Here is a 21809-nt window from a genome sequence, read left to right as displayed (position 1 = left end):
ACGAGACAGGAAGAGGGGATAAGAACTTCGTTAGGACCACCACAGGAAAAGGACGAAGGTGGCTGATGAAGATGCAAACTAGGAAGGCGAAAGAAGGGCTGATCGCGTGAAGCAATGATTCACCGGCTGTCGAACTGGCCAAGAGCAGATCATTGTGCAGGAGAGAAGGAGGTTTGCTGAAGAGAACACAAGAGACAACAGAGACAACAAGAGACGAGACTGCATGCCATGGCCATGCGATGCCTTTGACGTTTGTCTGTGTTGTCAGGTCCGTGTGAGCAGAGCAGAGCGGAGGTGGAGATGACCAAGAGGAACAAGAAGGTCGACCCCATCAAAGAGCGCAGGAATGCCATGCTCTACGGAGGCAGAGACAGCAAGTGGCCCATCGACATCGGGTCCATGATGGAGACTCCTGTCTTCTACCCCACCGAGGAAGAGTTCGCAGATTTCTACGCGTATGTTCAGAAACTCGACAGGTTAGTAGGACACATCGGAGTGTGTAAGGTGGTTCCTCCGGCTGGTTGGCAGCCCCGAGCACACGATGTCTACACGTTGCAAGACTCCAGCCCAGAGCTGGAGGAGGCGGTCACAGTGAAGCGACCCATCAAGCAGAACGCTATCGGGGGGAAGGGGCTGTACATGAACATGCACGAGGAGAAGCGGAGCATGAAGCTCGCAGAGTTCAAGAGGATCGCTCAGAGCAAGGCGTTCGCTCCTCCTGTCGATGGGCAGAAGAAGGTGCTTGACCAGGATGACATCGACCTCCTCGAGCGTCAGTTCTGGAAGAACGTACTCTTCAACCCTCCCATGTACGGGGCTGACTGTCCTGCTCCCAAGGGGATGCGGTCAGACGGCAGAGAAGGGCTCTTTGACCCCTCGCACTGCGGCGACTGGGACGTCAGCATGCTCCCGAGCTTGCTGACCTTCGGGCTCAAGAAGCGCGTGCCCGGTGTGAACACTCCCTTCATCTACGTGGGGATGTACCGGGCGGCCTTTGCCTGGCACTGCGAGGACATGGACCTGCACTCTATCAACTACCTCCACTGGGGAGCCCCCAAGACCTGGTATAGCGTGCCAGCGACCCACGGGCATAAACTGGAGGCTCTTGCCCGAAAGCACTTCCCCACGCAGGCGGATCAGTGCAAGGAGTTTCTGCGGCACAAGAGCAACATGATCGAGCCTTCCATCCTCCTCAAGGCCGGGATACCCTTGACCAGGACTGTGCAGTACGCCGGGGAGTTTGTGATCAACTTTCCGGGCGCGTACCATAGCGGGTTCAACAACGGATACAACTGCGCCGAGTCTTGCAACTTTGCAACGGAGTACTGGGTGCCGTTCGGGTGCCAGGCGAAGCCTTGCTCGTGCGCAGGAGGGAAGGACTCGGTGAGGATAGACGTGGACGCGATGCTGAGGAAGGTGAAGGACGTTAAGATCAAAGGAGTGCAGTGGGTGCAGTGCGATAAGTGCTGCAAGTGGCGGCTGCTCCCCCCCTACATGATGCACCTGCTGTGCGACGACGACGCGTTCGAGTGCAGCCTGATCGAGGGCATCTCGTGCTCGACCAAGGAGCAGAAGAACAAGGAGGATGGAGGTTGGGAGGTGGACGGGAAGATGCAGATCGGACTGGATCCAGACAAGGAAGAGTGGGTCATGTGCGAGAACTGCAGCAAGTGGAGGAAGATCCCTGATGGCATCATGATCGATGCGGAAGCTGTCTTTGTCTGCCAGGTGCTCCAGGGTATGACCTGCGATTTGCCCGAGGAGGAGTGGACGGAAGCCGAGGGAGGCAGCGGCTGGCAGCTCCTAGACATCGGCTCCAAGGGGACCAGGCAAAGTGAGTGGTCCAAGGAGGACGAGGACAAGTTTCAGGTCAGGTTCCTCAAGGAGGAGCTGTCGGCATACAGCATATCGGAGAGCTCCATCAACGAGTGCGGCGAGGACAAGGCGAAGCTGGAGAAGCTGTTGGAGCGCGTCAAGTCTGAGTGGCAGTCTCGCTGGAATCGTATCCATGCTCGTTGGCAGAGCGAGCGGAGCGCCAAGAGGGAAGGAGGGCTGCTTGTCCGTAAGCCAGCCGTCGACTCCGCTGCCGCAGTCGCGCAGAAGCTGTGGATGCTGGCGGTTGATCTAGAGGCGGTGAAAGAGAATGAGCGGAAAGTGAAGGACCAAGAGCGCAGGAAGAGGAAACAGGTGCCTCGATCACTGCCCCCTTCCTCCCCTTCCCTTGTGATGTGGCTGAGCAGGAAGCCTTGCGAGCAGAGGAGGCGCGCTTCTCCGAGGAGTTCACCGACTTCGTGCACAGCTCCTACCCCGAGATGGCGTTTCAGGACTCGTTCAAGAACGAGATCCACGACCTTGTCAAGAGCGTCCCCGGGGCCTTCCAACCGCCTCCTCGCGTCTGGCGCTACCATCCTGTGAACCTGACGGTGAAGGGAGGGAGGTGTAGGAAGGTTCTGAAAGTTTCCGGCAGGTCATAGCGTACAGCCCTCTATGTCTCGAGGGCTTGTACCAGTCAGACGACAAGCTGATGCTGCAGCTGAAGAGGTTGCTCTCCCCGATCGCCAAGGATGTATCCCTCCTGAGGTACCACCTGCCGCAACCTGCCACAGCGATCACGGCGCATGGGGCTCCTCCTCCCCTGTCATTCAACATGCGGCCTGACTCCGGCACGCTTCCTCCCATCACCTTGGGCAACCCCTCGATCCAGGGCTCGCTGCCATGTCCTACCGGCACTTGTCCTGCTTCATTCGTGTCCCCATGGAAGATGGTACACCTCAAGGCTGTCGTCAGAGGCAGCAAGGAAGCGGCCCTGCTGGAGACTCTTCTCAGCTCTCCATCCTCCTCTCATTCCTCCCTCTGTGGCATCCTCGTCAGGAACGTCAACGTCTGTGTCGGCTACTGGCGTGAGCTGCACGCGGAATACACCGGGAAGCTAGAGAGCTTCCTGGCCAAGATAGCTGGGAGATTCGTGGCTGAAAAGCTCGTGGACATGCTGGCAGAGGCGAACAGAAATGGGAGGAGTGAGGTAGATGCTCAGGCGGGCATGCAAACAAGCTATGAGGGGGACATAGCATTGACCTACGACTCCATCGTTGGAAGGCAAGGGCTGCTGCATGTCGAGGAGGAAGTGACCAGGAGGTTCTGGGAGAAAGTCCAACACGCTCAGCTGAGATGGTACTCAGCGGCAGGAGAGAAGTTCGCCCTCCACTCGAGCCCTCTTCTTCCTCCTTACGAGACCAAAGCTCAACCCCCTCGGCCCGCATCCTTCTCTCACGATGACAACGCAACTCACTTGCAGCAGGGCATGTCGAACGGGGATCAAGCAACAGCGTACCCGGCTCACGTGAAGGAGGAGGCTGAAGAAGCCATCGAGTTGTCATGACTCTTAACTTGTACAATGGAATCTAATGTGAGATAGCATATTGCCAATAGCTGCGTTTTCATTCAGTTGGTTGCGAATGAATTTTATGGTTTAAAAAGCCACCAACTCTCATCAAGGATCACAAGTCTATATTTCATGAGAGCAACACACAAACGAGATGAAATGAGCTCGTATGCGCCCTCCCAACCTCATCAGATCCAGATGGTTCGTCAATCAGCTCAACTAGCCTGGGATGTTTTCTATTTAGACATATTCGCGAGACTGCGATGGAGCGCTTCCTCCAAGATAGTCATGGCCAGACATGATCATGAAGCCGAGCACGACTGTTGAGATGATGTCCAACACAGCATAGGCACAGACCTCGAACGAGACCGAGAACGATGCGAATCCCTCGGAGAAGAGCCACACGATGGGGTAACACATCCAGGCAAGGATAAGAAGCCAAGCGCCCTTGGAGTACAGCTGAGCTCGCTCGCCTCCCTTCACATCCACTGCATTCTTGAAACTCAATGCCAGGTGCACCAACGTAGCAAAAAGCCCGACAAGACCAATGAAAAACCAGAACCACTTCACCGTAGTGACGACCGACACCGATCCCATGTAGGTAGCAATCATGTAGATGGCTGAGACACACAGTCAGGACATGTGTACAGTTTCAGCATCAGCTTACCATTCGATCCGCAGGCCCCGAACATGAGGTCCGGTCCAGCACCAGCAAGGTTTCCCATGAGGATGAGAATCAGAGTGCTAGTGATGAGCCTCTCCGCAAAGTGCGAGTAGAAGAACTGCCTGCATCCAGCAATGACCGTCCAACCCTGTCCGGAAAGCATAGCAAAGTAGGCCATGGCAGCGAACCCGCATGCATACGAGCTCAAGTAATAATATCTGTGGGGCGAGATCAGCAACAGCCCACATGAGGAGGCGGGGCTTACTTTCGCTGCTCTCCTGACGTGTTGGCCTTCGAAAGGAAGACAATGCACGAAACGATGAAGATCAAGAAAGAGATAGTGAGCGCACCGACTCCAGTGGATCCAACCTGATAAGCAAGACGATGTTCAGTTCTGACCTTGCCAGATTTGCGAGTGTGTTCCTCGTTTGGATGTTGTGAACAACCATACACAGAAAGGATACGAAGACAAGCAGGGATTCAAGACAGCTTCAATAGACAGATCAAGTGTCATTTGACAGGCAATCAGAGTTCGGATACAATCTATCAGGGACAACATGGTTATAGAATATGACAAAGAACATCATGGCAATCAGAAGGTTACAACTCCATACAACTTTCGTATAGTCATGACAATCATCAAGATTGCAACCAAACCAAGGGACATATTTTGCCAAGTCAAATTCACAGTTCCGAAACCTCTCAGTCAATCCTCTGTCTTGGACAGGATTTGACAAAGGTAATCTCAGCATTGGTGATGGCGAAGAAACAAGACAGACTAGCAAGGAAAGCGAAGGGACAGCATATGTGTATATGCAGAAGCTTCCGACATTACCCCCCTTCCCTCGTCTCCCTCAACAGCTTGAACGAGTACATGTCGTAAAACAAGAGCTAAACATCTTCACTTCTCAATCTCCATGTGTTCCATTCATCTCCGTGTCCTCACCTCTTCCACCGTTGTGCATGCGACGGGGATCTCGTTCAGCATCTCCAGCATCTTTCGCCTCGCGCCTCTTCGCCTCGTCCCCTCAAGGGCCACTCTACCCCCACCCCCATCTCATCCTCACACATGGACCTACCCCGTTTGAAATCAGACCCTACCCTGTGGTGATGATGTACCTTGCACACTACCCATCAAAAACCAGTACCCCCAGCTTTTACCAGTATCACCCCACGTTATCTCGGCACAACCTCTTATAGCTCCACAACCCCACCAGTCACATGACTGGACTGGGTAGGATGACCCTACCCCTGGCGCTCATCATCGAAACCCCGGAAGTCAGCTCAAAGGGATACTACCCCAGGCTTTGATAGGGTGGTTGCCTAATTTGGTGGGGGTGGGGGTGCCTGTATTCTTTCAATCCATTCGGAGTTTGATGAAATCGGGACCTACTCAGCCCAGTAACTAAAAGTTATCCATACTAGGACCGGCCCGGCCGACTCGGAGTGCAGCAATGGCTGCCCGGGGACTCGAGTTTTGCAGCAGGCAGCAGGAGTCACAGTGCCCGGCGGCCGGGCGGCGTCACGGCCGGGCCCGGCCAGATCCCGACAGTACGGAGAACTTAACCGTTCAAGTCCTACCGGGAGGACTCGCGTGAGTGCCAGAGCGGCAAACTCGGAGAACGGCCGCGTGACTGAATCATCGACAAGTCCAAACTTGAAACTTATAATTCTCAGATGAGATGAGCCCTCCCGGCATAAGTCACATTGAAATCAAGCTATCTCATGTGTAATCCTCTTGTATAATTTTCGAAAACTATCTTCAAGCAGCAAATCAATCTTCGCTCTCTTTGACATCCCTCCCCCCTCCTGCAAAGATTTCATCAAACCGTCTTGTCTTCTTTAGAAATCGAAAGTACTCACTGCACCAGCAAACGCCAGAGAGAGCCAGCGTTACACAGTAAATGCCAGCTGCCGCGTAACATGCGCTTGCACGCTTTTGACGATCCTGTCAATTTAAAATGAATACTCCTTTGATGTACAGAATAAAGCAAGCAGAAGAGAAAGAAGGAGGATGAAGAAACCTCAGCGGTTGCGACAAGGCCATGGCCACCGACGTATGGGTCACCAGCTGAGACCATCATACCCATAACGACTAAGACAAGGATTCCAAAGACCGACAAGGTGCAACAACACACAGCGCCTGGGAATCAAGGTATGATTGTCAAAATGGTGCAGGAGCAAACCAGATCAAAACTTACAATTCTTTCCAAACATTCTTCAACGCCCTTTTTCTGCAGAACCGAAAACAGATTCGTAAGAGGTAAACATCACAAATATAAATGAATTAGAATACACTGCATCTAGAAACTTTTTCTATTCAGATCAAGAAACCTCGATTGATTAAAGTGTGTGAACGAATCTTTTGCTTTGTAGACATCCTTCAGGTTCAATGGACCCATTGTAAAAGAAATCCTCTTGCTAGCATAGATCAGGCATAAATTTGGAGTTTTCTCTCTGAGCTGCAATGCCTTCTGCTTGCACTACTCAAACTGATCTCCACGTCAGCAGCCTTCATAACAAAAAGCAGTATGTTCTTCCAAATAGATCCAACAATCAACCTGACAGTACCCATATACAAATACATAAAGCAAACTTGCTTCCTAAACAGTGTAGAGCGAAAGTTATTGCCACGTCGTCCTTCTTACAAAAAGACCACATCATCTGATGAAACCCCTTGAGTGCATGTACTCAGCACTCGATGAAATATCTCCTTTGCCGTATGCCCATCATGTGAAACTGCTTTCAAGGTGCTCGATGGCTTCTTGACTGTTCTCGCATCACACCTCTCTTGACTTCACTCCTTCTTATTTTTCTCGAGTAAGACCTGCACCTCTCCCCCTTCACATGCTGCTATTGTCCGCTTTACCCTTCCAATCGGCACTACGGCTCGCGCGGCTCTCCTTGTTCCAACAAAACATGCATGCCCTTCCTCTCTCTTCATCAGCATCTCTCCTTCATATAATCAGACTTCTTCATTCTTCTTTATCTCCTCCCATTCTCCTCCTTGCCGAAGCAGCCGGTCCTTTCCTATCTATCTTCCTGCCCTGTCTCCTGCCATACTACGCTCTCTAAAAAGGGTGGGAGTTGGAGGGGTACTTCAGAACGACAGGGAGTGGGTCATGCAGGGAGTTTTGGTGGGGTACTTGAAGGACTTTGAGGAGGTAGGGTGGGCAAAGGATGTCTCGAAGGCGGTCCTCGATATCATTCAACATTTCATATATGATAATTTTCAGTTAATTTTGAAAGCTGAAAGATATGCATTGCTCATGGGATGTCCATTTGATATTATTGATACATTTATAAAAATGAGATGCTGAAGGAAGAAGAATAGTATTCATCCATATACAAGGGGTCTGGGTGGGTCTTTTCTAATCTTTTTTTCGCAACCCCTACACCCCAAACCTGAAACCCATGATTAATAAAATCGAAATAAATTAGTTTCACCGGGCACAAAGGGAACAAACAGCGGCTATGTCATTGCCGGAAGGAATGGCAGAGACGCGTCGAGCTGACGGGAGATGCTGTGCCGGATGCGTTCACTAGTCGGATCATCTGAGACAAGGCCGAGATACCAACCAGGGCAGTTTTTTGGTTCGATGCTGCTCACTCTGCCAGCCACTTGAAGAAAGACTATGATCAAGTAGGCTGTCGTGAAAGCATGCTGAACTTTGTTTTTAGAGGAATACAACTCCCTCACAAAGCTGGAGATAGCCTTACCTATGTACATGATGACTACCCTATCCAGTTGTAGTCTAGACCTGATTCAATCCTGTATAATACTTGCCTGAGTGATGTTTTTCTGGTTTGGACACAATCACATGTTTTTTCCTACTACAGCTATCAGCACATTAGTTTCCTACCTGAAGCAGGGTTCTAGGGCAACATACAACATCCTAAGCCATAGGGCCTAGACGCTAAATGTCTGTCACCGGTACTGTCACTTGCAGGTGCCGAGTGACTGCAGTCCGGATATTGGATCTGGGCAACTTCCTTTGCAGAACATCCCAAGATTAGTTTCGAGCTCTTTCAAAATTGATGGCAAGGCTGAACTAAGAAGAAGTCTTCATTGTTGAATCTTTGGTACGATCCAGGTGTTGACCTCGATCTTGTTAAATGAATCCAGGAATGGCCAGAATCGAAGAAGGTATGAGAAAGATGTGAGACCCAGATGAGTTTATGTTGTTGGATAAAACTTGAATGTGCCTCGATTCTACTCATGTACATAATAAACACTTCAGACAGCAACATCGAGCACTGCAGCACTTGTTCGAATATGAGAAGAGATGCCGTCTGATAACCGTCAGAACAAGATTTTGATAGCGAGATTGCGGTTCAAGACATGGTTGAATCACAGAAGACTGTGAGTACAACTGTTCTCCTAGAATCGTCTGTCAGTTGGCGGACCCTGGGCTCGGAGAAGGCAGCCGCAGTGAGCGAGCAGGCAGATTGTTGTTTGAAATCCGGCCCAGTGTTGCTGTCGATGAAAACCTCGACGTAGACATGGTGAGCAGAGATCGCAGAGACTTACAAGCTGTCAAGGATAGGCTGTCTGGCATGAACCCACTCAAGTGCAAGTCAATCAAGTCCTATCTCAGACAGAATGCCCCACTCACGAAAGGTTTCACTGTACCTCAAACACGTCACACGCTGTCATCGCTGCCCTCACGCAGCTCCTCCTCCTCACCTGATCTCATCGTAGATGAAGCAGTATGCCGGCATCTGCTAGCACCAGTCAGCTGGGGCTGCCTCCCCTTCCATCTTCTCTCTGACCTCTCCCGTCGTCTCCCCCGCTCCGAGCTTCATGGCGCAAGGATGCCCGTACTGGCATACCCAGGCTTCCTCCACATCTTTCACCATCCTGTCTCCGAGGCCCCCTAGAGTACACCCGGTCAGAAGGAGCATGAAAGCTGTGAAGGGTGTCAGACCTGTGGCAAACGAGTACCGGGCGGGTGTAGCAGATTCTGTTGGATCGTGAAGGTTGTCGATGATATGTTGCCAGGAGGCGTTGAGAACGCAAGGCTCTAGCGAGGCGTTGTAGGCAGCACCAGGGTCAGTGGGGGGAAGGGGCTCGGGAGTCGTAGAAGGGAGAGCCATGTCCAAGGGCGATGTGGAGAGGTCTGAAGATGTGCTGTGTGAGAGCCATGTTGTTGTGCTGCCTGCCAGCTCCTCTTCTTCTGCTGCCACGGTAGTCCATGAAGTCTGGTACACGATCATGTCGTAGGACAGCGCCTGCGTCACTGAGAGTATCTGGCCGTTGTTGAACAAGGAGAGGCGCAGACTCGCTGCTGTGTCGTTGCTGAGAGCGCTGTATCTGTCTGCTACGCTACACAACAAGGATGAGTCAGACTGCCAGCGAGTGAACAGGCAGATCGTGTGGCCGATGAAGAGCGACGGGCTCAAGTCCCAAGCTTGCAAGTTAGAGCCGAAGGCCGTGACCAGGTAGCTCTGCTGATCTGACATGGGCACATTAACTGGAAAGATGCTGGACAAGGTCGGCAGGTTGTAGCTGAAGACAGCAGAGAGCGAGCCTGCTTGCTGTGCGAGAGTGACCAAGGCGTTGGCACTGACCTCCGATCCAGCTGCCACCGAGCAGCTGACGGAGCTTGTCGAGCTCCAGATGGAGGATTCACAGGCGGTAGAGGCCACACGGAGCTGAGTGGAAACATCCACAGATCCCAGACTTGAGCCCACGGCCAAGAAAGAGTCGCCACCGGTCCTGCCTGAGTTGGCGTGATGGATGAGGAAATCGAACAGAACCTGACGGGGAAGTGAGAGGGAGCGAGGCTAGAACCTTGCCTGCCTTCTGCGAGAAGCTGGAGAGAGACGGGGCATCTGCGGAGATGTACTCTTGACTTGTCCTGCAGAGAGATCACAAGACATGAAGGGTATCCGAGGCAGGCCCACCCAACGCTCTTGTCTGCCGTCAAGGCGACGAAAGCTCGCTGCTCGGTGACACAAGGCTGCTTGGCGATGACGCTGCTCGTCGACAGCCACTGTGTGCTCGGACTCGATGTACTTTTGACGCGAGCCTGAAACGGAACGTTGAGCAGTCAGGCAGAGGCAGAGCATGCTAACCAGGGCGGATGTTGAGACCCTGGCGAAGTTGTCACCCTGGAATGACAACTTTACTGATCCCGTTAGCGGGACATTGGTTAGATCTATGGAGGACTCGGGCAGCGACGGCGAGTCAAAGGATATGCTCTGCTCCGTGCTGCCAACCGCAGCAGCTGCAGTGACCTGTCCAGCTGTCAGTGGAGCGATGAGTCTCTTCCCTCGCAGCTGCTCGCACCTGAACATGGCACGTGTGTCCAGATCCGGGTGAAGGCTTCGAGAGCAAGCAAGTCTCTGATTCCCATCGAGTGAAGGCGCTTGAGCTTCCTCCTACTCTAGTCTGTCCAGACCCGTCGAAGCTCCCGAACGAACCTACTTGCTTCAACCTCCCGTCTGATGGCGTCAACAACTCGTTGATGATGAAAGCAGGAACATTTCCCGTCTCAAGCCGCGAAACAGCAGGCGAGTCAAACGTGAACGAGCCCGACAGCAACGGCAACGAGAGAGCACTGTCCCCCACCGAGGTGAAGCGAATGGACAAACTCGTACCAGTAGAGGCCGCAGACTGCAACCAGATTGACGTGTCGGACGTCCACCTCGACGCCTCTGCGCTCGTGGCCCCCAGCCTCGCCCGCCCAGTGTAGTCCACCACAGCAAAGTCCTTCCCCAAAACTGAAACCCAGACAGCGCCGGTCATGGGCCCGTTGGCCGGATGGCTGGCCAAATTGAAGACGCTCTTGTCGTAAGAGTACGACCCGGTGAGACTCGCCGGCTGAGCGGAGCCGCTCAGCACCACCGGCCTGGTCGGGTAGCCATCGTTACCTCCTGACGACCTCAGAGACACGATCGAGCTCTCCGACAGCCACCTCACTGATGGACTGGCAGTCCCGCCCATCCGGGTCGCGAGACAAGGTTCCGAGGCCCCGAAGTCGGAGCCCAGCTGCAGCATCAAGGACACAGGGGTCTTGGCAACGTTGCTGGGAAATATCGCGCTCGTCGAGAGCGAGTCGAACGACAAGAAGTGGGTCAACGACGTTGTAGATAGCATGCTGGTGATGGCAAGCCTGTGCGATCCGAGCAGCCCCGGGCTGGGTCGGAGGGTCACAGCAGACGTCGAGCGCCACGAGGTAACAGGCGAGCTGGTACCGGAGACTCTGCTGCACGGGGACAAGTTGACCTGCCCCCAGTGAGCGCCGCTAGCTGTGACAGGCCTGAGGAAGCCGGTCGCACCGTTGGAGCTCGACACAGACGAGGCCCGCTGAGCGTCGTAGGACAACACCTCCGTCTGCGTGTGCGTGAGGCTTGACATGGTCAGCTGAGCTCGCTGCGTCCTTCCGACGCCATGCGATGGCATGCAGCCTAGCTGCGAGTCTGACGTCCACACAGTGCTCTGGGCCGCAGTGTTTGCTATTTTCCCTTGCACAGACGCATCCCACCGCCCAAAGCTCGTCCCGAGCATGCTGATGATGATCGAGGAGTCCTCGCCCAAGTTGCGCAGCCTCCATTCCGGTAAACCAAACGCAGGCCCGTCGAAGCTGAAGCCTCCCGTGACGGTGCCGGCAGAGGCGAGGCCCTGCAGGCTCCTAGCTCCCACAGTGACGCTCAGAAAGCTCGAGCCTGAGCTGCCGGATGCAGGCGCAGTCACGACCGAAGTGTCGCTCGCCCACAACGTCGACGCGGAAGCTGTACAGCCGGCACGCACGGCGAGCGTCAGGTCGAAGGAGGCAAGGTTGACCCCCAGGACGGTGAGGTGGGCGAGGGAGCCAGCGTTAGGCCGGTTGGAGACGAGGACTGTGCTGAGGGACGGACTGTCGTAGGAGTACAACCCGGTGAGACTCGCCGGCTGAGCGGAGCCGCTGAGCACCACCGGCCTAGTCGGGTAGCCATCGTTACCTCCTGACGACCTCAGAGACACGATCGAGCTCTCCGACAGCCACCTCACTGATGGACTGGCAGTCCCGCCCATCCGGGTCGCGAGACAAGGTTCCGAGGCCCCGAAGTCGGAGCCCAGCTGCAGCATCAAGGACACAGGGGTCTTGGCAACGTTGCTGGGAAATATCGCGCTCGTCGAGAGCGAGTCGAACGACAAGAAGTGGGTCAACGACGTTGTAGATAGCATGCTGGTGATGGCAAGCCTGTGCGATCCGAGCAGCCCCGGGCTGGGTCGGAGGGTCACAGCAGACGTCGAGCGCCACGAGGTAACAGGCGAGCTGGTACCGGAGACTCTGCTGCACGGGGACAAGTTGACCTGCCCCCAGTGAGCGCCGCTAGCTGTGACAGGCCTGAGGAAGCCGGTCGCACCGTTGGAGCTCGACACAGACGAGGCCCGCTGAGCGTCGTAGGACAACACCTCCGTCTGCGTGTGCGTGAGGCTTGACATGGTCAGCTGAGCTCGCTGCGTCCTTCCGACGCCATGCGATGGCATGCAGCCTAGCTGCGAGTCTGACGTCCACACAGTGCTCTGGGCCGCAGTGTTTGCTATTTTCCCTTGCACAGACGCATCCCACCGCCCAAAGCTCGTCCCGAGCATGCTGATGATGATCGAGGAGTCCTCGCCCAAGTTGCGCAGCCTCCATTCCGGTAAACCAAACGCAGGCCCGTCGAAGCTGAAGCCTCCCGTGACGGTGCCGGCAGAGGCGAGGCCCTGCAGGCTCCTAGCTCCCACAGTGACGCTCAGAAAGCTCGAGCCTGAGCTGCCGGATGCAGGCGCAGTCACGACCGAAGTGTCGCTCGCCCACAACGTCGACGCGGAAGCTGTACAGCCGGCACGCACGGCGAGCGTCAGGTCGAAGGAGGCAAGGTTGACCCCCAGGACGGTGAGGTGGGCGAGGGAGCCAGCGTTAGGCCGGTTGGAGACGAGGACTGTGCTGAGGGACGGACTGTCGTAGGAGTACAACCCGGTGAGACTCGCCGGCTGAGCGGAGCCGCTGAGCACCACCGGCCTAGTCGGGTAGCCATCGTTACCTCCTGACGACCTCAGAGACACGATCGAGCTCTCCGACAGCCACCTCACTGATGGACTGGCAGTCCCGCCCATCCGGGTCGCGAGACAAGGTTCCGAGGCCCCGAAGTCGGAGCCCAGCTGCAGCATCAAGGACACAGGGGTCTTGGCAACGTTGCTGGGAAATATCGCGCTCGTCGAGAGCGAGTCGAACGACAAGAAGTGGGTCAACGACGTTGTAGATAGCATGCTGGTGATGGCAAGCCTGTGCGATCCGAGCAGCCCCGGGCTGGGTCGGAGGGTCACAGCAGACGTCGAGCGCCACGAGGTAACAGGCGAGCTGGTACCGGAGACTCTGCTGCACGGGGACAAGTTGACCTGCCCCCAGTGAGCGCCGCTAGCTGTGACAGGCCTGAGGAAGCCGGTCGCACCGTTGGAGCTCGACACAGACGAGGCCCGCTGAGCGTCGTAGGACAACACCTCCGTCTGCGTGTGCGTGAGGCTTGACATGGTCAGCTGAGCTCGCTGCGTCCTTCCGACGCCATGCGATGGCATGCAGCCTAGCTGCGAGTCTGACGTCCACACAGTGCTCTGGGCCGCAGTGTTTGCTATTTTCCCTTGCACAGACGCATCCCACCGCCCAAAGCTCGTCCCGAGCATGCTGATGATGATCGAGGAGTCCTCGCCCAAGTTGCGCAGCCTCCATTCCGGTAAACCAAACGCAGGCCCGTCGAAGCTGAAGCCTCCCGTGAAGGTGCCGGCAGAGGCGAGGCCCTGCAGGCTCCTAGCTCCCACAGTGACGCTCAGAAAGCTCGAGCCTGAGCTGCCGGATGCAGGCGCAGTCACGACCGAAGTGTCGCTCGCCCACAACGTCGACGCGGAAGCTGTACAGCCGGCACGCACGGCGAGCGTCGGGTCGAAGGAGGCAAGGTTGACCCCCAGGACGGTGAGGTGGGCGAGGGAGCCAGCGTTAGGCCGGTTGGAGACGAGGACTGTGCTGAGGGACGGACTGTCGTAGGAGTAAGCATCCTCTTTGGAGATAGACCTGCTGAGAGCCCGTGAGTTAGAATGAGGTTGGGTTGAGATGGAACGAAGAGACCTAGACGTTGTGTAGCCGGCTTGAACCTCAACCGATAGACCAGCCTGTGTTCCGGAACGAGCAAGGCCGACCATGTGCGAGTCGGACAACCACAATGTGGAGGTGCATGTCGACTGACCGATCCTGATCGTCTGCGCCTCTACAACCTCCAGGTCAGGACAATCTTCACCTTGTCTTTGATTACCTGAGATGCTGGCGGCACCGAAGTTAATGCCTATTGCTGTCACTCGAGCACCTCCGACCTTGGCACCGTTCCCATTCCTCACTGAGAGGAGCCGAGGCACATCGAAGGAGATCGAGTCCAGCAAGGTGTACTCGATGTTTGTCTGCATCAAGCTACTCAGTGATCTCAACGGGCAGCCAACCCTAAGTATGACCTACTGCCCGTCCTACTGCCCGTCCTACTGCCCGTCCTACTGCCCGTCCTACTGCCCGTCCTACTGCCCGTCCTACTGCCCGTCCTACTGCCCGTCCTACCTGGAGGGTCACCACGATGTCTGACAAGCTCGCTGTGAGTCCAGACGTGAACAAGTTACAGGTCGCGGAGGTCGTTGAGATCCACCGCGTCGAGTCGCAAGCTGTGCCCATCAACCTGATCTGCATGCCGGCAGAAGAGTTGAAACCTACCGCATGAGTGAGTGAGGGGCAGAGCTCTTGTGAGCCATCCCTCACCTGGATAGCCCTCGAACGGCTGAGCGCCATATACCGTGATGAGTGAGGGAGCAACGCTCGGGATGTTGTAAGGATTCGCTGATGTGAGGAAGTTTGTCTGGGAATGCACATGGTGTATGTTTGAAGAGAAGAAGCAGAGGAGGAGGAGGAGGAGGACCAAGCTTGAAGGTCTCCCCCGCATCTCAGCCGCCCTCCCCCCGCATGTCAAACAGCATTCACGGCTGCCGCAAGGGGTTCACATTGACATAATTCTATAACCGGTACGCTGGCCGTCCTCGGCCTCGGACTCGAGTCGGACTGAGTCCTGGACACTATCACTAGGTACCGTACTAGCTGTGACAGTGACCTGATCTTTACTCAAAGTTAAGTTAAAAGGTGAGCCTGACTGTCGCACAAGGGGCCAATTGTTTACTCAAAGTTAAGTTAAAACTCAGTAGTACGAGGAAACTTGGCAGCGCCCGGCCCCCGGCGGCGCGGCCGAACGCCGCACCCCGGTCGGATGACTGATGGCACCGTGACTGATCGTGCCGCTGTGAGCCGCGGCCAACTTGGACTCGGGATCATCGGCGGGGACAGGGCCGAGGCTGATTTTTAACTTAACTTTGAGTAAAAGTGGCCGAGGCCTTGACTCAGAGCTCAGCCGAGGAAAGATCCTGGACTCGGGGCCGGATGCGTTTGCAAGTCGGAACACCTGAGACCCTTGTTCGGCCCAAAGTTCGTCGGGCCGGGCCGAGCGATCCGATGATCCGACGGCGCCGGGCCACTGGCCACCACAAGGTAGCCTCAACGTACGTACTGTCACATTTGCTGCCGTAAATGATGGTGCAAATTGTATGCCAAAATTACTTCTAAAGTTTGAAATAAATGAATGTCAGGTTCAAGTTTCACATCCATTTTCACCGTGCATTTTGCTATGCTTATCTCAACGGACGTAACAAGCCTTCTACAATCCGTGGAGGACCCCCACAATTACAGACAAAATAGGGGTAATATGTATGACCCCCCCTTTTGCACATACCCCTGCCTGCTATTGGAAGTACCCCCTTGATTTCGATGACCCCCAGGATACCTTGCTTCCAGAATTTCATTAAAATATTTAATTTAATCTTACAATCAAATACTGTTTTTGAATAATAATTGATTGGCCTCTCATTTTCAGGAGGCAAAATGCCTCAGCAGTACCCCCAGATTTCTAGATTACATCGACGGTACTATGTGAGCCCTACACCTTGTATATCTATTATAATTTATCGATCGACTTATCTTAATAATGGCTTTCATAAAATTGGACCCTACCCGTCTAGGAGTGTTCTCTGAGCATGACCCCCGTCTGAGATTCACAGAACCACACCTACCCTACCCCCTCGTTGCAGCGAATCATTACTGAGCACCACCCACCTTGTCATGACCACCACCGATGTTTTGAGGTTGATGTGGTTTGGATAACAAACTTCAAATGTACGTTGATAATTTCAAATGCGAAGACAAAACTCCAAGTTGATTTCAATTGATCAAACTGAGGTACCTTGTCCCCTATGTTGCCATGCAGCAGCTGCGTTAGCTGAGATTTCTGCCGCCACCCTTTCTTTGAGTCCTCCGTCACTGATACTCCCACTACTCCTCTGTCTTCTTCCTCGACTCTGATCGTCTTCCTTCTCCGTCATGTCCTTTCCTCTTGCTGCTCCTTACCATGAGAGAAGCGTTTGCTGCGTCGCTGTCATCTTGCCTTCAGTGGCATACTCATCTCATCATCAATCTATTTCTACCTGCACTATACCCGCATGTTGTCTATCTTGAATCGAACCTCTCCTCCCTTGCAGAGCTATCTATTTGGGTCTCCCCTGTTCTCTCCTCCACTTTCTCCGCCTAATTCCTTTTTTCCCTCGAGATTTTCTCAGAATCTCACCAAATGTCACTTTGCAGGCGTCAACGTGCTGATGCTAGTTAGTTTCTTTCTGTGAAATGTCTGTGCTGGTTTTGGGGGCTATTTATATGTAGCAAGGGTGCAACTCTACTTGATGTGGGTTGTCGTGGCACATTTCTTGTTTCAGGCCGTTTTCACCATTTGTTTTTGGCACATGTGATCCACCTGTGCTGTTCTTGCTCCGATGAATTGCGGTTTACATCTGATATGCACGATCTGCCTGAGAATGGAAGAATGAATCGCCAATGTTACCTCCATTGCTCCTGTGTCAGAATGAGAAGAATGCATCACCAATATCACCTTCATCTTTCCGTATCAAATTAACTGAAAGCTTTCTCTTGCGATGTTGAACAGATACTGGTTCAATACAATGAGTGCCCCATCAAAAAGTGATATGAAAGCAGCGATCAAGGAGGTGAGAATGTCCTTATCTTGTTTCAGAAGACCTGATATCATTTTAGGTTCAAAGGCAATTGAAAAGTCATGGGATAAAACTCAAGGACTCATCGCGTCAAGCTGCGGACGCTCTTGAAGTTTTACAAAAGTTCCCTTATCTCAGACCATCAGTTGGAATGATGTCAGGTGCCTTGGATACATGTACATCTTGGATTATGTTCACAGTGATACACAGGAAGCGAGCAAAAGTTTTTCAAGCTTGAAGGGACTGTCCAGATGTTTTTTAATAGTAACGGTACAGCTTTGAAAATCTGATGACAATTGTAATGATGTTTTTGTTTTGTGCCTTGTTTATAGGTTATTATGTCCCTCTTGCGGTATTTTTGCGGGAAACTCATCCCGACTCTCCTCCAGTGTGTATGATACAGGTATTGTATCGTTTAGTTGCTGTTCTTTGAGAACACTCAAATCATATCATATCAGCCAACGCCAGATATGATGATCAAACCGCATCATTTTCACGTCGATGCCCATGGCCTGGTATACAAGAGAAAGGGTGTTCTTTGCAACTCTGTTCTTACTCCAGGCAGGTTTATTTGCCCTACCTTCATGATTGGACGAAGCGATCCTCGATCGTAGAAATGCTCAGGTATCCTGTTGTTCCACTTGATGACAAAGCTGACTTCAATACTTCTCTTATCAGGGAAGTCTCTGCAATTTTCACAAGTGATCCCTTCATCTTCAAAAAGCCATCACAGGTCTCAAGTGAACTTCTGGCGTTACGTCTTTAACTTCTGCTTGTGTTTCCAGCCGCCAGCCACTCCAAGTTACTTAAAGGATAATGCGAACAAAGGAGCAACAAAGTCGAAACCAGTTTACGAACAGGAATCTTGTTCTTGCTCGCAAATTCCGAATCTTAACAACTGTTGCCAGCAGACGGCGGGGGGGAAGCAGACAGTTCAGAGCCCGCCTCACCGCACGCCTCCGCAGCCACCCGTAGCACGAAATACTCCAGATGTTAACCAGGTGAAGGAATGAGACGCTGAGTGCATGTTAAGTCTGACCTTTCTTCAGATTCAGAAGACCATGCGCGCTCTAGGTAGTTGCTCGATCGGCTCGGCCATGGCAAAGCTTCTAACTTTTTGCCGTTCGATGTTTCTGCATCAGATCTGAAAGGGCCTGATTTGACCAATGAGGTGAAAGCTAAAGCGAAAGAAATGGATGAGCTTGATTCGGTCTGTCTCAATGTCTTCACATGCAAGAGGACGTTGACTTGTCCCTAGGTGCTGGAGAATTCCTTCCGATGCCCCATAAGGTAACTCCCCCCCTCTCCTCCGGTCTCTCTGAACATGAGCAGCATGGAGATTATGAGCGACCCAGTGTTCGCTGCAGACGGGCACACGTGAGCTCTGATGACACTGGGCCCGTTCGTGGGTGCTGATGGTGCGGTGCAGGTACGAGCGAGTAGAGATTGAGAGATGGTTACAAACGCGCGACACATCCCCCTTGACAAACGAGGTGAGAGATGGTGAAGAGCAGGAGCAGTTTGAGTTTGAGTTTCAAACTCGTTGTGACTCGCGCCTTTTTAACAGAAACTGCCGCACAAGATGTTGACACCCAACCACAACTTGCGCAGTCAAATCCTTGAGTACCAACAAAAGAACGCGTAAGGCCCATCTGGTGATAACAGTTGTGTTGACTTGGATCGCAGAATTCATTGAAGCGATGAGATACGATCTTTTCAAACCCAGATGTGCATTATAAACTCCTGAAAGGCAAACTGAGGCCTGTGTTCAGAGGATATCTTGATCGTCATCCTCTATAGTCTCGCTGCTACCATCCATCTGCTGCTGCTGAGGGAGCCTGGTGCCTTCTTCTCGGAACTGAGAGTAGATCCATGCTTCTATCGCCTGATGGCAGACTCAGAGGAGGAGATAACAGGGTGAGGAGTGCTGGTGGGCATGCGTGCATGCTTCGTGAAAGCTCGTCGTCTGCAAGTCTCGTCACCTTGTTGTCCTGCCAGTTCGCCTCCAGGAGGTTGACAGCATCCTTGGACGGCAGTCAGGGAGAGAGTCAAGGTCAAGGGCAGAACTCACTTCCTCGGTCATCGGGGGGATTTCTCCTCGCTAAACCCCGCCATTCAAGTCAGAAGCTGCGAGTGATCACATCAGACTCACCTTCCACGTCTCCTCGTCCTCCACCACCTTCTGGATGTTGCTGATGCAATGTTCAGCGGAGCAGGAGGAGGGAGAGCGCACCGGGCAGCAGCATAGACTTGGTTGTATCCTCCGAGCGTCGTCTCCTTCAGCTTGTCCTCGAGGCTCTTCCATGACTCGCCGGTAGCAGAGAGACAGAGAGGATTGAAGGCGTCCAGCTCGAGAAGGTTGTCAAAGTGACCCTTGAAGGAGCCATCGGAGATGTCCAGCCCGTGGTGCTCCTCCTGCTCGGAAAATGAGGAGAGGGGAAGGGGAGGAGAGGAGAGGGAGAGGGACGGTAGAGGGAGGAGGGGGAGGCAGGAGGCAGGAGGTCAGAGCTCGAGCGCGAGCATGTGGAGGCTCGTCACCTTGAGAAGTCTCTCGCTCCTCTCCTTCTCAGTCTCATTGCTGAACGTTGGCCCGTTGCGGTCGATGTGATGTTCCTCCACCTGACAACGTCGTCAGATCAAGCTGAGCTCCTGCTGGAGTCGGTACAAGGATCCCTCCTGGACGCCTCCTGCTGAACCACAACTTCCCGTAGATCCTATTGCCTACACTGCGAGCGCTCAGTCCAAGGGCAAGAGTGTCAAAAGCCTCACAGCCTCATGCTCGCGTTGTAGGCCACCGGGCCAGCATAGAAAGCCCCCATGTCGTTGTCCTTGAAGACACACCTGCACTCCAGTCACAGCAGCAGCCTCCTCCTCGGCTGACCACCTGTAGACCTCGCACAGGCTGTTCCTATCTACAAAGAGGCCGACGCTGTTCCCCTGGATCATGCTGCAGTTCAAGTCAAGGACCAGGGGGGACGTCTGCGAGCGCCCACCAATGCTCGGCTCGCAGTCGAGTGTCTTCGTGTTGCTGCTCAGCCAATCAAGGACGACTACGGGGACGGGGACGGGGACGGGGACGGGGACGGGGACGGGGACGAGGACGAGGACGGGGACGGGGACGGGGATGGGGACGACTACGGGGACGGGGAAGGGGAGAGCTGACTGGTTCACCTGCACAGCGTAGGACCCAAGGCCAGTGTACTCCAAGACGCAGTCACTAAGAGCAGCTCTTTCATGCATTCCGTCAGTAGGGCGACAGCTGACCCGCAACGCCGAGCCACCTGCTAACGTCCCGCATCTCGACGCCATTCTCTGCTCGTTGCTCTCCCCCGGTCCGAAAGCGTTTGTCCATGACCTGGTCGACTCCTTAGAACTCAAGGAGGGGAAAGCAAAATGATGAACACGAGAGGAAGTGAGAGGAACGCTGGGGGTAAGGAAGTATTACGAGGACGGGACAGAGAGGTCAGGGAGTGATCAAAAGGAGGAAACTAACCCATTCTCCGTACTCATCTTTCTCTCCGGCTCCAAGGCCACCGATACCTGATCGACTTTGGCATGAGGAAAAAAAGATACTTGAAGAGAAAGGTGGATGAAGGAGCGGAGCAAGCAAGGAGCAGGGGAGAGGGAGCGAGGAGCGAGGAGCGAGGAGCGAGGACAGGGAGAGGCAAGGAGGGAAAGAGGCAAAGAAGGGAAGGAGGAAGAGAAGGGGCGAGAAGAAGGTGAAGAGGAAATGGAGCTGGGAGTGGGCCAGGAGTATCAGGGAAGGCCGAGCTAGGAAAGAAGAAACAGAACAGAAAAGATATCCCACCACATGAGGAGCAGTTTATGCTGGCCCACCTAGAGCATTTCAATGCTGTGCCTTGCAAACTCCTGCGAAGAAAATGAGAAGAATGTGATGAGCCGATTGAAGCGAGGATGAAGAGTAGAGGAAGAAGCGACAGTGAGGACACGAGCGGGAACAAGAGCAGCATCAAAGGCAGCAGCAGCAGTCTGGTCCAAGTTAGCCTACTCACCTTATCCCACAGCTCGTGAACTTCCATCCCCTCCCCCAGACCTCTATGGTACATTGCGACGTGTCGTGCGACGCGTTCACAGCACAGGTCACGTTGGTGAAGTTTCCTGTGCTCTCAGGCTCAAGGAACCACATGCCCCACATCCTTGCTCCTTCCTCCCCCTGCACTACCAGACTGACTGTCTGCTCCGTGGGCGACTTGCCATCTCGTGTGATTTCCTTGGTCACCTCCGAGGCCTCTCGCTCTTGGAGGGACTCGTAGGGGTTGGCTGGATCAGCCCTCCATCCTCCTACGATCAGCTTCGCGCTGTCCCAGCTGTGCTTTCCTGCTCTCACCAAGACTCGTTTGCTCATCCCCTCTAGCGCGCTTTCCACCGCCAATGGAAGGAAATCGTACACTTCGCAGCCTCCAGGAACAGCATGTGCCTTCGACGAGCTGTGCATCACCACAGCGTCACCCGATCGCGGCAGATGCTCGTCTGCTCTGCCCATGCCTCCACGCAACGTGAGAAGCGGCTTGACAAACGATCTCCGACATGACGAGGAGCAGTAAGCGAAAAAATTCAGGAGGAGGAGAAAGAAGAGGGAAAGCTTCATGCTGAAGCCAAATGAAATTACTCGCCTTGTTTTTCCTCCTCCT

The 21809-nt window shown here is 53.9% G+C and overlaps 5 protein-coding genes across 5 annotated transcripts; 2 read left to right on the top strand and 3 right to left on the bottom strand.

Moving 5' to 3' along the window:
- Nucleotides 1–402: 402 nt before the first annotated feature.
- GUITHDRAFT_65602 (hypothetical protein) lies at nucleotides 403–1398 on the top strand (the record flags this gene model as incomplete). Its single annotated transcript, XM_005838659.1, has 1 exon — nucleotides 403–1398. A coding segment is annotated over one exon (996 nt), but the record flags the coding sequence as incomplete, so codon positions are not given.
- A 2023-nt stretch (nucleotides 1399–3421) lies between these two features.
- Nucleotides 3422–5060, bottom strand: GUITHDRAFT_150790 (hypothetical protein). The gene is made up of 4 exons (XM_005838658.1): nucleotides 4993–5060; nucleotides 4312–4415; nucleotides 4050–4264; nucleotides 3422–4002 (listed from the first exon to the last, which is right to left on the bottom strand). The coding sequence occupies exons 1-4, from the start codon at nucleotides 5041–5043 to the stop codon at nucleotides 3623–3625; spliced, it is 750 nt and encodes a 249-aa protein (XP_005838715.1). The 5' UTR covers nucleotides 5044–5060; the 3' UTR covers nucleotides 3422–3622.
- A 3564-nt stretch (nucleotides 5061–8624) lies between these two features.
- GUITHDRAFT_102340 (hypothetical protein) lies at nucleotides 8625–14472 on the bottom strand (the record flags this gene model as incomplete). The annotated part of the gene is made up of 10 exons (XM_005838657.1): nucleotides 8625–8673; nucleotides 8734–8768; nucleotides 8820–8923; nucleotides 8975–9806; nucleotides 9841–9907; nucleotides 9954–10078; nucleotides 10125–10286; nucleotides 10339–14086; nucleotides 14141–14279; nucleotides 14325–14472. The coding sequence occupies 10 exons, from the start codon at nucleotides 14470–14472 to the stop codon at nucleotides 8625–8627; spliced, it is 5409 nt and encodes a 1802-aa protein (XP_005838714.1).
- Nucleotides 14473–17088: 2616 nt separating this feature from the next.
- On the top strand, nucleotides 17089–18909 carry VPS23A (vacuolar sorting protein 23A). The gene is made up of 15 exons (XM_005838656.1): nucleotides 17089–17151; nucleotides 17198–17318; nucleotides 17368–17427; nucleotides 17490–17560; nucleotides 17616–17672; nucleotides 17723–17781; nucleotides 17836–17890; nucleotides 17943–18158; nucleotides 18207–18231; nucleotides 18300–18367; nucleotides 18416–18447; nucleotides 18490–18534; nucleotides 18587–18650; nucleotides 18725–18798; nucleotides 18844–18909. The coding sequence occupies exons 1-15, from the start codon at nucleotides 17107–17109 to the stop codon at nucleotides 18851–18853; spliced, it is 1002 nt and encodes a 333-aa protein (XP_005838713.1). The 5' UTR covers nucleotides 17089–17106; the 3' UTR covers nucleotides 18854–18909.
- A 16-nt stretch (nucleotides 18910–18925) lies between these two features.
- GUITHDRAFT_134098 (hypothetical protein) lies at nucleotides 18926–21766 on the bottom strand (the record flags this gene model as incomplete). Its single annotated transcript, XM_005838655.1, has 11 exons — nucleotides 18926–19042; nucleotides 19140–19181; nucleotides 19229–19258; nucleotides 19310–19349; nucleotides 19391–19572; nucleotides 19696–19776; nucleotides 19823–19883; nucleotides 19927–19998; nucleotides 20042–20512; nucleotides 20995–21027; nucleotides 21171–21766. 11 exons carry the CDS (start codon nucleotides 21764–21766, stop codon nucleotides 18926–18928), a joined length of 1725 nt encoding a protein of 574 aa, XP_005838712.1.
- Nucleotides 21767–21809: the final 43 nt, after the last annotated feature.

The sequence above is a fragment of the Guillardia theta genome (assembly GCF_000315625.1).
Source record: "Guillardia theta CCMP2712 unplaced genomic scaffold GUITHscaffold_10, whole genome shotgun sequence".
NCBI lineage: Eukaryota > Cryptophyceae > Pyrenomonadales > Geminigeraceae > Guillardia > Guillardia theta.
Note: the sequence above shows the minus strand (reverse complement) of the source record. Positions and strands in the feature narration are given on the sequence as shown.

Excerpts from the sequence above, each read along its gene's own strand:
- VPS23A (XM_005838656.1), top strand. The coding sequence starts at position 17,107 with ATGAGTGCCCCATCAAAAAGTGATATGAAAGCAGCGATCAAGGAG. Across the intron at positions 17,561-17,615 it reads CTCCAGTGTGTATGATACAG|CCAACGCCAGATATGATGAT; the intron begins GTATTGTATCGT and ends ATATCATATCAG. Across the intron at positions 18,448-18,489 it reads TCCTTCCGATGCCCCATAAG|CATGGAGATTATGAGCGACC; the intron begins GTAACTCCCCCC and ends GAACATGAGCAG.
- GUITHDRAFT_150790 (XM_005838658.1), bottom strand. The coding sequence starts at position 5,043 with ATGCTGGAGATGCTGAACGAGATCCCCGTCGCATGCACAACGGTGGAA. Across the intron at positions 4,416-4,992 it reads CATGCACAACGGTGGAAGAG|GTTGGATCCACTGGAGTCGG; the intron begins GTGAGGACACGG and ends CTTGCTTATCAG. Across the intron at positions 4,265-4,311 it reads ACGTCAGGAGAGCAGCGAAA|ATATTATTACTTGAGCTCGT; the intron begins GTAAGCCCCGCC and ends CTCGCCCCACAG.